This window comes from Lethenteron reissneri, chromosome 36 (assembly GCF_015708825.2).
Source record: "Lethenteron reissneri isolate LAM-NWPU_2019-01 chromosome 36, ASM1570882v1, whole genome shotgun sequence".
In the NCBI taxonomy this organism is placed as follows: Eukaryota; Metazoa; Chordata; class Hyperoartia; order Petromyzontiformes; family Petromyzontidae; genus Lethenteron; species Lethenteron reissneri.
The window spans coordinates 9704194-9718492 of NC_083814.1; the positions used below are offsets into that span (position 1 = coordinate 9704194).

The 14299-nt window shown below is 46.4% G+C and overlaps 1 protein-coding gene across 4 annotated transcripts in view; it reads right to left on the reverse strand.

The window, feature by feature from the left end:
- Positions 1-14299, reverse strand: part of LOC133351108 (histone-lysine N-methyltransferase MECOM-like) — a 323295-nt gene that overhangs the window by 180437 nt on the left and 128559 nt on the right. For all 4 annotated transcript variants that reach the window (XM_061566060.1, XM_061566058.1, XM_061566059.1 and 1 more), the window contains exon 3: positions 13719-13948. In XM_061566060.1, the coding sequence (XP_061422044.1) occupies positions 13719-13948 (230 nt within the window). The remainder of the gene's footprint in view (positions 1-13718; positions 13949-14299) is intronic.

Consider the following 14299-nt stretch of genomic DNA (forward strand, 5'->3'; position numbering starts at 1 on the left):
TTGTGCTCCCTCCTTTTCACGATGTCACACTCTAGAACACATAGGAATGCGTCCTCTTCTCTCCTCCGCTTTCTCCATCTTTTTTTTTTTGCCGAAACATTTTTTTCCCCCATCTTTTTTTCGTCGTGTTCTTTTTCCCACCGTCACATATTCCGAGCGCGTCATCGGTGTCGTCGCACGCCACGCTATGAGGATGAAGGCATTTCCCACTCGGGAAATTCTACCAGCGAACAGTGCACTACGCTGTGGCGGAAAACGTCCCGGGTAATTGACATCACAGAGCGACATCTGAAGTCACTTCAGTGGACCCCCTCTCTATTGACACGAGGAGCGGTGCTTTTATTATGCCTGCAAAGAGTTTTGTTCACAGCACGTCAATCAAGCCAATTAAAAAGAAAGAAAAAAATCTCAGTCCTGGTAGAAGCCAAGCTTGAACAATATTTTTTACACCGCCATTAGATTATTTTTCGAACATTTCTTTTCATACAAGTCATCGGTGACGGCTCTGAGACCACCAACTCGCTACACTTAAGAACCCCCGCTTTAATTACGGCTGGCTGAAGCCAGGGTTCAAACCCGGCATCTCAGCGGTTGCCGGCTCAGTGCTCTGACCCCTGAAGGCACCCGTCCCACCTCCTCTCACTGCACTCTTGAATGAGGACACGTCCATTGGAGTACCCTCATCTATCTGTCTGCCAATCCCGGCTAGCACTCCTCTGCAAGCCCAGACCTGCTTTGTGATTTCGGTGTCACCATGGACACCCCCAGCGTTTGGACCATTGTCACCAGCGTTTGAGTGGAATAACTCGGTCACCTCTCTTGCTCGCAAAACGTCTGTCCCCTTCCTCTTACTTGCCGCCCGCTTCTCGAGGTAAAAGCTAAATGAGCATGACCCCCCCAATGCATTAAAATGTGTGGCAACAGCACGGAGCGAGCGGAGAGAGTGCCCGGCCCGCGAGAGGGGAGCAGCTTCCATTCATTTCTCCCTGAATGAAAAGATTTCTGCTTAAACCCTGATTTATATATTTCTCTGCCACAAAAAGTATGTTAATTGAATTTTTATCCCTCCCATTCAGCAGGTCCTTCTCGGCTGAGGCCTCTCTGTATGCAGGTCTCCATCTGGTTTATGAATAATCTGATAGAAGTTTCTCTTTTCTCTCCCCCCCCCCACCACCACCCCCCACCTCTTCCCCCCCCCCTCCCCCTCCTTCGCTTTTCTCGTATTTTAGGTTCACTTACATTTGCTGCGAGACCATTCTTGGATTAAGATTGCTCCCTCCCTCCACTTTTTTTGGTCCGAGCCTCGAGCACGCAGAGCAGATAACCACCCTGGCCGGCCACATTCTCCCAGATTTCGTTTTTTTCCCTCTCTTTCTCTCTCTCTCGCTCTCTCCATTCGTCTCAACTTCATTTCCTCTTCCCTTTAAAACGTCGCTGTACCTCTTGCCCCTGCCTTGCTGTGCTTTTGCTCCTGCCGACTTGAATAGCGACGCCTTCTCAAACGGCCGCATATTTTCGTGGCGGAAGATTTTTGTTGTTTAATATTTCCTGATTTGCCGCTGTTATAGGTAATCATTATTACCGCCTCGTAGGTTTCATAGTTTCTCCGCGTTGTTTTTTTTGGGTTGTTACCGACCGTTGTTCGGCAGGATGTCTGACGTTTCGCCCCCATATGCTGCTGGGGGGGGGGGGCAGTGGGCTTCTTCGAGATTGACGTTTCGCTCGCTGCGCCGGGAACTTTTTCAGCACGCGGAGTGAAACGTCGGACAATCGTGCGGAACCGACACGCCATACTCCCCGAACGAACATCGGAGGGCAATAATAACAATAACAACAATAAACTATGCAGACAGTGGAGTGGTGACTGATGGGTCAGGGTAAGGTGAGGAGGGCGGGGGCAGGTGGTGAACATAACATCAACAAGCATAGCAAAACTAAAATAAACCCACGCACACCAGCGCACCTTCGCGCTCCACACACAGACAGCAAGCTGTCCCTGTCTGGGAAGGAGAACGTATCCAGTAAGCTGATTATGGAACCTTGTGCACTTGGATTTTAACAAAAGAACAGTCCCCCCCCTCCCCCTATCCTCTCCCCCCCCCCCTCTACCACCCCCGTGGTTTGGTGAGCTGCCCGTTGGACCCGGGCAACTCAATTTGTAGGCTCGGGCGTCTTTGTGGGGCTGCCTGGAGAGTCACTGAAGATCCAGCTGCTCTTTGAATGAAACGCGAGCAAGAAAAAAAGAGCCGAAGGAGCCAGGGGGGAGGGAGAGAGAGAGAGAGAGAAAGTCGAGAAACGCAGCGTCGTGAAGTTGCGATTCGGTACTGGTGCGCACCGGGTCTGCAGGAGTACGCGCGCTATTGAGTGGGAAGCCCACGGACAGAGGTTTATAGACTAAGGCTTCCTATTCAGGCTATTGAACAATCAAATTTCCTTTGGAATTTCCTGTGGATCTGTAATTAGAACTGGGTTAGTCCAAGTGTGCCATCCCACTGGGGGTAATCGTTCTGGCTTTTTTTTTTTCGAATGTTAAGATTCGATCTTAATAAAACATCGGATGTAAAACGCTTAAATTGTTGAAGTGTAGGTTTCTGCAGATCTTATGTCTGCAAAACAATCTTTGAAATAGACTGTTGTTTTTTTTTTCTGCTGCAAAAGCTGGTATCTGTGGACCCGCTAAATATAGCGAGCAATTATTTACATTCTGTGTTAAACTGTTTGCTTTTGCCAGATTGTATTCCCCTTCAAGGCAGCTTGAGAAATTATATTGCAACTACGGTATTAGCTTTCTCGTACATTTCACAGCTAACTTCTTAATATTACAGTTAGTAACGAAAGGGTATCATCATCATCAGCAGCAGCAGCCATAATGTATCCACTGCTAAATGAAAGCCTCTCCACTCTGTGTTGGTCGTGGATGTTTGTTTGACTATACTTCACCATGCTGGTCGTTGTAGCTCGTGAAAGGGAGAGGGGGTTGGAGTGCGTCAAAAAATCAATATCCACGCAACGAAGCAATAATTATTGCCTCAATTTGCTTCATGTAATATTCCTGTCCGTATTGTTATATGGGCTTAGTTTTGTTTGTGGAGTACAATTCGATCGTTATTAAATAGACTAATAGTACACTTACTAGAACAACACAAAAAACGTCGCGACAAAGAGCAGCTGTGTTTGAGAACAATTCGGACAAAGTGAACGCAGCACAATTTACCGGGAGGAGAAGGTGTATTGACATTTTAAAAGCCAGTTTAGGTACAAATCCCTTTTGAACGACCTGCACATTGCTACAACATGCTTTTGACTTCTCTTCAATTAAGGCGCCCCCGTATTTTTCTATTTAATAAAAAATAAAATATTTTTTTTCTCGATTGCTGTTCCCTAATTAGATTCGACTTAACAAATACACTGTGACAGCAGCAACAACAACCAAAAAGTACATTTTAAGGGCGGCTAGGTTCATAATTTTCATTGCAGTCCAAAAGAGAAATTCTTTAATTAGATGTTTTTTTTTCTCCTCTTAGCCTCCACCCCCATCATTTCTATGGCAATATTGAGGGCTTCACAAAAGGGGACCATATCCTTGAGAGGGCCCAAAGGCCTTGGCAGTTTAACACTGCGGCTTAAATGTGTGTATTATTAAGGGGGAAATCGCTTTGTAACGTTCTTCAAGCCAAAGCAAAGATTTGCCCTCTTATGTTCACAGATGATCCTTTTCAATTGCGGACAAATTCACAAATGTCAGTCTTGTGTTGTGGGCCGCCTTAATTTTTTTTTCTTCCATCCTTTCTCTCGCCTGAAAAGCCCTCCGACCGAACTGTTGTACGGCTACGAAGATTATGAGGCGGAAAAAGGAAACACGTCATTAAACAGGCAAAGCCCCCTCCGGCATCAGGAGTGGGCCTGCCGCAAAAGCATCAAAAAAAAAAACACGACGACGAAAAAAAATTCACATCATAAACCTGCTCCGGTTGCCTCGAGGAGGTGAGACTTTGGGATGAAAAGTGCGATCTCTTATTAACTTTTACGCAGTTAATGCTGAATTTAATTACCAGCTGGAGATGGAAGTCATTTTTCACCGGCCGACTTCTCATTTGCTCGGCACGTTAGCTCCCCTCGCTTATTAAACGGTTAGTGGGTGGCTTTGGAAGCAGCCGGCTCTGGGCTCCAATTTTTTTTTTTTGCTTGCTTGCAGGTGAGGCAGAGTGTTGGACACTGACACATTGCGTTAGGTGTCCATTCATCAGAGAGCCTCTGCGCTTGATGCTTTTCAACACCGTTCAGTATAAACACCTCCGACCAGAAAAAAAGGAGTGGTCTTGGCTTTTCTGAGCTCCCGGAAAAAATAAAAAATAAACCCCACCGATTGTGACCCTGGGGCCAATCCACATGTAAACCTTTTGGGCCTCCGCATGCAAAAAAAAACACTCCTTTTCATCAGCCCTTCGCATACAGACGCGCTTACGTTGGCAGTTACATCCGCACGTATCACTGGCCTTTCGCACATTGTTGAGCATTTCAAGTAAAAAAAAAAGACGACGTTCGCTCTCCGTTGCTCCACTCTTAAATCCATGCCTGAGTGTTCTGTTCTTAACTTCCTGACTTAAAGGATGTTGTCATAAGCCTGTGTGTGTGGCAAATGAAACGTAAGTATTTTTTTTTTGCCAAGCGACGATGCCATCGCGAACAATGTTGTGGTTTCGGCATCACCGTGTCATGAATGGCTGATGTCTTCTAGCTTTGTGCACACACTGGTGATGTTCATCATTATTTTTTATCATGCATTCGCTCAGGCGAAATTGTTTTTCAGAAACCGTCAGGTGAGTAGTAGTCATGGATATCCAACTTATTTGTCTTCGAATTTTTTCTCGCCTTTCATTGTATTATTCACAAATATTTACACATATGTGTTAACAAATTCCGGACAATATTTAGTTGAAATCGTTTCCCTTCAAAAGGCGCAGCGGTCTAAACTCACGCCACATTGTAACACATTTCAACTCTTCGTAGGAAACGTTGCTTAGAAGGGTAAATTTAATTTATTTTGATTGGTAAAAGTAAAAAAAAGCCAAGCAAGTGGAGTAGAAAAATAATGGCGAGCATTCACATTCACATCTGCCGAGCGGGCAACTTTTTTGTTTTGGCTTGTTCAGCAACTCTGACTGGTGGGAGCCATGCCCCACATTTCCTTAAGACAGGTAATGCCTGCTTGAAGACAGCCCAATTTTCAGGCATGTAGGCAAATCAAAGTGCTACGGAAGGGAAGGGAGCTTGCCAATCATGCTGTCGCGTGCACTGCACCATGGCTGACATTTAATTAGCAGGCCAAAGAGAACTATGAAAGCACAGTAAACTTGCATAACTTTACCTGTCACTTAATTGCTTTGTTTTTTGAGAAAAAATGGTCTCCTAACATTGGCAAAGCAGTCTGTGCAGCCTTCAATACGTACTATATTTAGTGGTGGTGGAATGATCTCTCACAACCAACCTGGCAGTTCGACGACTTGCCACGATCCAGGGTTACAATTAGATTTGTGTTTCTAAAATCCGTTTTGTCAACGTTGCCATGATTGTGGCATTCACAGGTGGTTGAAAAAGGTCACATGAACACAGTGGCACACAACATGAGTAGAAAAATATTGATGCCTTGCAAATAACATTGGGTGAACGTATCGTGATTTTAAGAATTAATATTAATCAATAAAGTGATACATCACTACATCTCTAATACCTCTGATAGTTACCTTCAGAGTTTAACCGTTAACCATTTTCTTTGTGTGATGTATGTTTAACTTCTTTTGCACCGTATATCGCCAACTGTGGTAATCAGAGGTGTGGATATATAATTGGAGGTACGTGATATTGTTAAACAGATTCATACTTGGCTTAATGCAAACGAAGCATAACAAATTTGATCCGCGAGGTTTGACTTCCGATGAAAAACATAGAAAAAGAGTTGCGGTAAAAAGCTCTTGTATTTCTACATGAAGGCCTCCCCATGCCATGTCAGTCATAGAAGTTGTTTGGTCATACTTCACCGCTTGTGAAGTGGTTTGGGGCAGGTGGGGGCAGTATCAATTTAGATATCACTCACCACTTGCTAGCCATTGCTGGGAATGGAACTCAGGTTATTGGGTTAATCGCGCAGTCCAACTACCACTGGATCACCACTCTACGCCTTTGTTATATACAAAAAAACATTTTATCGGCATGAAGGCATGTGTAATGCGTGACATAGTTTGCTCTGTAAAAAAAAGCCCTCTCGTGCAGACTTACGTGTGGTGTTTCTGTGAACGTTCTGATGAAAACAAGTGTTAGCCACAAGCGAGTCGCTACTTCCCATCGCTGTGACCGCAACTTGCAAACAAACACTGCTTGTCGTCTTCATTAAAACGCTTCTCAGCGGCAGCTCGTCGCACGCACTGTTCCACTTCGTAACATTCACGTGCAAAACTGCATACCGCAGTTTAAAGTTTCGCCAGATTTGCTTTCTGCATTCAACGGGTACACTTATATTTCCTACGAGAGTAACTTGAATATCAACCACACTTACTCACGATACCCTTACGTCAGATGTTGGCCGCAGACAGTTCCATGATGCAGTAAATTAAGAGGGGCATGAAAAAAGAAATAGTGAAGAGAATTCAAGCATTCAAAGCTCCGTGACACAGAGTGACCAAATGTAGACAGAGCAGGCTGCAAAAGAAGCTTTTGTCATAATTATTCAACAACCAGTGGGGGCCTCAACGTCAACAGATTCAACCAACCCTGGTTTAACTCAAGTCCCTGCAGAGTGCTTAGGGGGAATGCAAAATGTGTGAAAGCCTACACTAGGCCCTAATGCATGCCCAAGGAGATTGTAGATAAATCACGGGGCAGCAACAACACGCGGCGCGGCGGGGAAAACCGAGGCCCGCTGGATGCTCTCTCTCTCTCTACCCCACTCTGCCGTCGGGTAGAGAGAGCAGACAGCGGAACAAAAGGCGCTTTCTTCTGCCAGCCCTGGCTTTTAATGAAGTTTTGCTGCTAAATACCCCCATCCATTTCCTCAACCGGGCCCTTTCCTGCTGGTGTTAATATGCAGGGTCATGCTCCTCTGTTATCTTTCATAATAGGAATTTTTTTTTTTAAACCGGCCCTCGGTGTCGACGGGGCTGGCAGAAAATCACACAGCTCTTCGTTGACGCCACTTTGTGAAATTTTCTATGAGGCCCACGTCTGAAGCGATCGGCCCCCTGACTATGCGCGCTCGCGGCTGCCGTTCTCAGGCCACGGGTGATCATAATCGAATTAATTTGTGCCATGTATCTAGGAAAACAATCTTTCTGCCGAGCTCTTTTGATTATTAATTCAGCCCCCCCCCCCCTCTCTCCAACTCCTCCTCCACCTTTTCCCCAAGCTTAAAAATTCTGCTCAAATACAATGAGGTCCTAGATTTGTCCTCGGTCAGCAGTGGAGCTGCGGCTGGACAACTCATTCTATAGAGAAAGCCTCCTTCTCCTGTGCCCTGCCGTGTGTTTTTTTTCCCCGTCGCGCCCACCCGTTTCTCCATTGACTCGCCAACGAGCCATTATTCACTGTTAATAAAGAAAACTGCGATCACAGTAAACCCAGCTATCCGCCAGCTTGTTTGCCCGATCAATTTTATTTTATGGACCCCTGGCGGCTGAGCCTATCGACTTGCCACAGTGGCTTCTCCCCATTTGGTTTAAGGATGTTCCCAAGAACCATTACACAAACGTGATAAACAGTTAGCTGATAGCATTTAATTATTTACCTAGCTAGCATCCGTGGAGGGGGACAGAGAGAGAAAGAGAGAGGGGAGGGGGGGGAGAAATTATCGTTCGCCTGACCCAGAAGAGTGGTTGAATATTGGCCACGGCCTCTCTCTCTGTCTGTCTCTCGTCACCGCTTGCGGCAGCACAGCAGCCGGGACGCGGCGTAGTGAGCGAGGCCACAACTCGAATCGTCCGTACATTTGCGCTCGCGCGCTGGCTTGTTGGGCTGATGCACACACGTGGCCCCGCGCGTCTCTTCTCGGTGCCAAAGTGCACGGGGGCTCAAGACTGTGTAGCTAGTAGCGTAGCTAACGCGTACAACATCAAACGCTAACAAAAAAATCTGGTAGCACTTAAATTCCTGTTGCCAATTCTTTTTTTTTTGTTGTTGCGTGTTTGCTGTCTCTTTTAAAACACGCGTAAGTGCCACGTTGGTTGTATAGACAAACACGATTAGATAGAGTTCGATTCGGGGATGGTTAACGATGTTGCGAGGTTAATTGGTTTTTAGTAAATCGTGCGACATGCTGGTTTGTAAACACTTTAGTTTTAGTTTAACAGGCTTCTTGTTTTGCCAACACTAATGGCAGCGTGAGATCGTTATCCTGAGTGCTGGTAGTGAGATCAGCGTATTCACTATGCAGTCTCTTTGTTTTGTCCTGTAATAGACCAATTACTAATGTGCTCTAAAATATGCCCAACAGGAAGAAATGCTTTGATGTCCCCTTGCAAAAAAAACTAATTAATAACAATCATAATGAAGCTCTGTATCACAATATAATGGGATTTAAGACGGCATAAATCAGCACAAAAAAAATGCGTCTCAAATGTTGGTACATTTTAAACAAACAGCAGTGTGTTCTACATTGTTATTGTTATTGTAGGGTGACCACCGTGGAGATGGAACGATGAGATCCTCTAGTGCACAGCATGGAGGTGGATTGTGACAGGGGCAAGACTGTGAGACTTGGCGATGGTATTTGGAGGTCTGTATCCAGCAGTGGATAAATGATGATGATTACGGGATATATTTATATTTCACCAACGTTTCATTCAGACAATGGTCAATAGACCCATTACCACAAACGCGGTCTGCTATATGAATATTTATCTTCTAGGCAGGACGTGATAATGATTTAAGGTAGCAATCCCTACGTAAATTCTATGTATATTTCAACTCCGTGTGTAATTATATTTCGCAATACATCGCAGGATCGTGAGAGACGGTGGCATCTTGCGGAGGGCCTTGATCCAGCAGCGGACTGACCATGGTTGCTGCCTCCAACTGCTGCTGCTGCTGCGCATCGTTGACGACGAACATTTTAACCGCCCACTTAACACAATAAGACAGAACATCTTTGTTGCCACTTGTTTATTTTATTGGCCTCTCGGACTGCTTACATTTCATATTTACGTAATTGTCTCCACGGACTGCGGATAAGCGATGGCTTGCACTTCCCCGTGCCCTGTACCCGGCTAAAGCCAAACAACCTCTAGCTAATGTCGCACGACCTTTCTCCGTTTGATTTGTGCTTCCCTTGGTGGGGGTTCGGGACGGCCTCGTCAGACGGTGGCTTTCAAAAAAAAAAACTTGAATTTATGACAGTTCATGAAAGGAAGTGCCACATCACTGATTATTGCGTATTGATCTATCAAGGCCAGGGAGTCAACGGATTCAAAAAAAGTGGCCGGGGAAACTCAATCTTTGAAACAGATTTCTTGGCAGCCCTTCATAAACTATGAATGTTTGAGCCGCAGCCTATTCAATCACTTATCCTCCATGGTTTAATAAATGAAAATACTGTTACTTGTTTTTTATTGTGTTTGGCATTAAATTAAGTGCTTCGCCATAAGTGCAAACACACATGTAACTCATACACACACACAAAGACTAAAGATCTACCCACATAACCTTTCTGGAGTGCTGGGACAAGTGTTGTTAGCGAGCGCCTGTTAAGGCCGGCACGGCACACGAGGCGTTGGTGTGGTAAGAAATCTGCATGGGCCACCTTTGTCTCTCCAGTCCTAATGTTTACACACACCCCCAGATACACATTTAAGGCTGAGTTGACTTATGAGAGGCCCAGGACTGCTTCATATATCATCATATTAGTCCCAAAGTGCCGGGTTTGTAGTGCGGTACATTAGCTTGGCTTATCCAGTGTTCCATTTTACACGGCATTCAGATAACCACGCTCGGACCAATGCTCTCAATATGCTCCTGGCATTATGAGCATCACTGTCTCGTTAACAACATTTAAAGAACAAACATATGATTTATCGACCAGCGAAAGCTTCGTGACATCTCAAGACTCTCTCTCTCTTCTTTTTAACAGGCGGGTTCTGAGATGAGATGTTTTTTGCCAATTGCGTCTGTGTGGGTTTGGTATGTGCGAGAAAAATGGAAAGACTTTCCCATGACGTATACGAGGGAGGGGGGGTGACACTCAGCACTGCCATCGCCTGGACATCTTGCAGCCGCACGCCCTACAACACCTGGCAAGCCCTGGCGGTGGACCCATCTGACGAGATGGGATGCTTTTGGGATGCATTGGCCATTGACATATTTCGATGAACGCATATCAAACATTGCCGTATTTCTTCGCAGCAAATCTGATTTTTCTGATGAAAAAAAACACATTCTGATAATGAGATATTTGCTGAGTTTGATAGTTACACGAGACAACGCCTCCCCTAATAGCATTCACCAGCGTCGCGTTCGCCAGTCCAAACTACGCCAGCGAATCATACAATCTCATTAAACTCTCTCTGTGACCGTACACCCAGATGGAGATTACTAATCCGTCAATTACGGCGCAGCGATTGTGTCTGTCTGGCCCATCCCGCGTGCCCATTTGTCATGTCTCTAGGTCCAATGCCGCAGCACGTGACTGTGCATCGCCTCCCCCCCTCTCTCACTTTCTCCTTCGTTAACCCTCCCTCTGGTATTGCCACTCATAAGTAGGATATATTGTCTCTTGTCATCCAAGAGTAATTGCCAACAGCAAGTAAAATGTGGTTTATACACCAAAGTCTTAATTGTTTATCCGTGTACCATAAACCATTGCAGTTGAATTCAAACAAAAGACTCTATATATTTAACATTCGCACTTTCCTCTGTTTATTTACTTTGGCGAATAAAAATAATTATATTTGAGCATTTCTATCAGGGGACATCATTTTTCAGCACGCTAACTTGAATCGCGCTCCGGACTTTACAGACCAAAGCTTAGTTGGCTTATTTAGACTTTTTTGACCATTACATTCCAAACATAATGTCGATGCCAAGTCAGAAGATGAACCAATTTACGTCCGGAAATCTACATCTAACAGTGCGCCACACTGTGCCAGAGGATGGTCCTGAAAAGATGACATCAAGGAACTACTTCTGATGCCACTTCAACAGGCCTCTATATCCACTAACGCCGCGTACACACAGTGATCTTTGCACGCAACGGCGAATATCCGGCGGAAAGGTGTGCTTGTTCGAAGATGCACAGCGGCGGTCACGTGTGCACGTCAACACGACTTGCAACATGTTGCACATGACACACGTGATTGGACAGAGGTCACTTGTAGACAGACGAATGGCGAAAGATTGAGGGACAGGGGAAAGCAGAGGCACGGAACTTACCTGTTCGATTCTCCTCAAGCAAATGCCGTGGTGAAATGACATCGAATACTTCACGATAATAACGGAGAGTAATTTACAGGTCTTGACAATCCACTGTTGCATGAAGGCATGTTCCAACGTAGTGTAAATCACAGGGTGTGTGTCTTGGTTTGAGTTCACGCTTCAACCACGCTGGTCAGTGCGGGTCGCTGAAGTCACGGAGTGGGGACCAAGACCGCTTTTAGATATTGCCTGCCACTAATGTTAGCCGTGGTCAGGAAAACAAACTCAGGTCTCAGGTCGCCAAGCTCACAGGGCAGTGTGCTAATCACTCTGCCGCCGTTTCCCTCCAGCATCGGCGTGGTGAAGTAAGTTTAAACAACCCCCATGACTGACACAAACTATAAGCTTTGTATATTTTAGCAGGTAATGCCCACTGAGCCATATAGCTATTTTTCAGAAGTGGCCTGGCCACAGATTATATTTATAGCTCAACAAAGTGGCTTATCACGGGGAAATTAAAAGCAGACACATACTCTAAACGCATGTTTCTAAATGTGGAGGGAAAAACCGGAAGACCTGGAGAAAAATCCGGAAGAGCACGGGGAGAGAGAGAGACATGCAAACTCCAAATATACAGGCATCAGATTTGGGATCGAACCCAGGACCTCCAGTATACCAGGTAAGGTAGCTAACATCTCGCCACCATGACACAGCATTGGCAGGGACTTCATCCAGCAGTGGATTGACGAAGGCTTCTAAGCATCCATATACATCGTGGCACAAGCACTTTTCATTTTCTTTTCACAATCCTCTTTGTGAAGTACATTTTTAAAACGAGTTTTTGGTTGCGGACCTAATATATTCCGATAGACACACGCGAATATTGAAGCGCATTATTTTCTCACAACAGCTGTGCAATGTGAAGATTATTTGCTTATATAAATTGTTAAGAACATAACCACAAACATCGCGAGATCGCGAGCCATTGCATTAGCAGCACATGGCCCACAGCTGTGCATTCGCAGGATTCAGACTTGGCTGTGGCACGGCCATCATCGCCATGGTTTCAAGCGGTGCTGATGTTTGCACGACCCTTCTGAACTAAGTGGCCCAACGCGCTAAACAAATTGACAAGGATAACACGTCGTCGTCGTAGTAGCAGGGCTTTCGCGATCAATATTGCTCGTGATAGAGGGTTTCTTTGGGGTTAGAGCGCGTCAATGTGAGTGTGTCGTTAAACCCGCCGCCACCCGACAGCGCCAATTGGCAAGGTTTGTCACGTTAACACAGCATGTCGACGGACGAGGCTGGTTGTATGAAGCCGGCGAAACGTCGTGAGCGAATGGTAAACGTTGTGGGTTTATTATCCAACACGCCGAGTGTGCTGAACTAGTAACTAATTGACACATTTTGTTTTTACGTGACAAGCCCTTACTAAGTGACTTTACCGAAAGAACCAAGAATATGAAGCCCTTACTAATTGGCTTTGTCGGGGTGGTGGCGGGTTTAACGGGCAACACATTTATATTTACTCGATCTAACCGAACAAAAAAAATCTCTCTATTGTGGATCAATTGACAGGAGCGGCAAGATGTAGGGGGACTCGTAGCAGAGATGGGCGGTTGCCCGAATGCTTACAGATGAAATGTGCGCTCAGCGAACACACATACACAGGCACACGGGTGAAGCTGATATGGCAATGCGTGTGACTTGGCGTCGGTTCCCAATTGCTTTACGATGTTAAGTTGGAGGCTGCTTGTGAGCTCTATTTTTACGAAGAACAGCAACAAGGCACGGTGTAACTTTGCTGGAATCCACAGAAGCCAGGAACTGAGTGTCCTAGTTGTCAAGCCAAAAGCCAGACCACTTCTTTGTTTAGTTTATTTTACCAGGTAAAGCCAAATTTGAACGCGTGAACCGTGAATAGGCACACAATGAGAAACTACGAATGTTCTTACTTACTCAGGGAACCTTTGCAGAGCCTCCAGGAGGGTCCTGCATGGGGTGTTTAACCAATTGAGTACTCTTCTGTCGTGCAGAAAAACAAATTAGGAGCAGAACTTATCTGATCTTGTCTACCTGCGTATTATTTGACTTGACTATGATAATTTAGAAGTGGGTATTCATTGGGGGAGGTGGGGGGGGGTCAGCTCTGTCCAGTCACCCTGCCGCTCCAGGGGCTGCTCTGATGGACAGGTCGCATCTCTGCACGAGTCACCGACCCTACAACAACGAGGACCTAACAACAACAACGACAACAACCCCCACAACAACAACAACGACGACGACCGCCCCCCGAAGCCACCGCCACCACGATCCCTCACCTCCCACGCGTGGTCCCCGTCCTTGGAGCGCGGGCTGCCACCCTCGCCGGCTGTGTAGGGCCCGTACTTGTCGCCGGCGCGCAGGCCGCTCCGCGCCCACACGCCGAGGCCCACGCCGGGGGGCGAGCGCGCCTCGCGTAGCTCCAGCTCGCCGGGCAGCGACACGTCGTCGGGAACGTAGACGGACGAGCCGTACGCCGGTGGCCCCGCGTCGCCGCACTCGTACGGGCCTGCGGGAGCGGGCGGGCAGGCGACGTGCGCACGGTGTCACGCGGCGCGCCGATGCTTGCGGAGGAAGCAGCGGCCGGAGTTATCGGCACGCGGCTCGGTGAGCTTGGCGACCTGAGTTTCAGAATCGGAATGTTTATTTCGACCGGCAGAATCCGATTGAGCTGAGAAACGGTTTTCTGGCTTAAAGAAAAAATAAAATTGTAATGCCCGGACCGTGTCGCCTTGTTGTTTGTTGTTGTTGTGAGCGTTTAGGAGATTGTCCTGGTAGAAATCTGGGAGTCCTTACAGCGGGGCGATTAAAAGTCTCTGCGTTTTGTCAGTTGCTTAGGAATACAGCGCCCGAGATTATG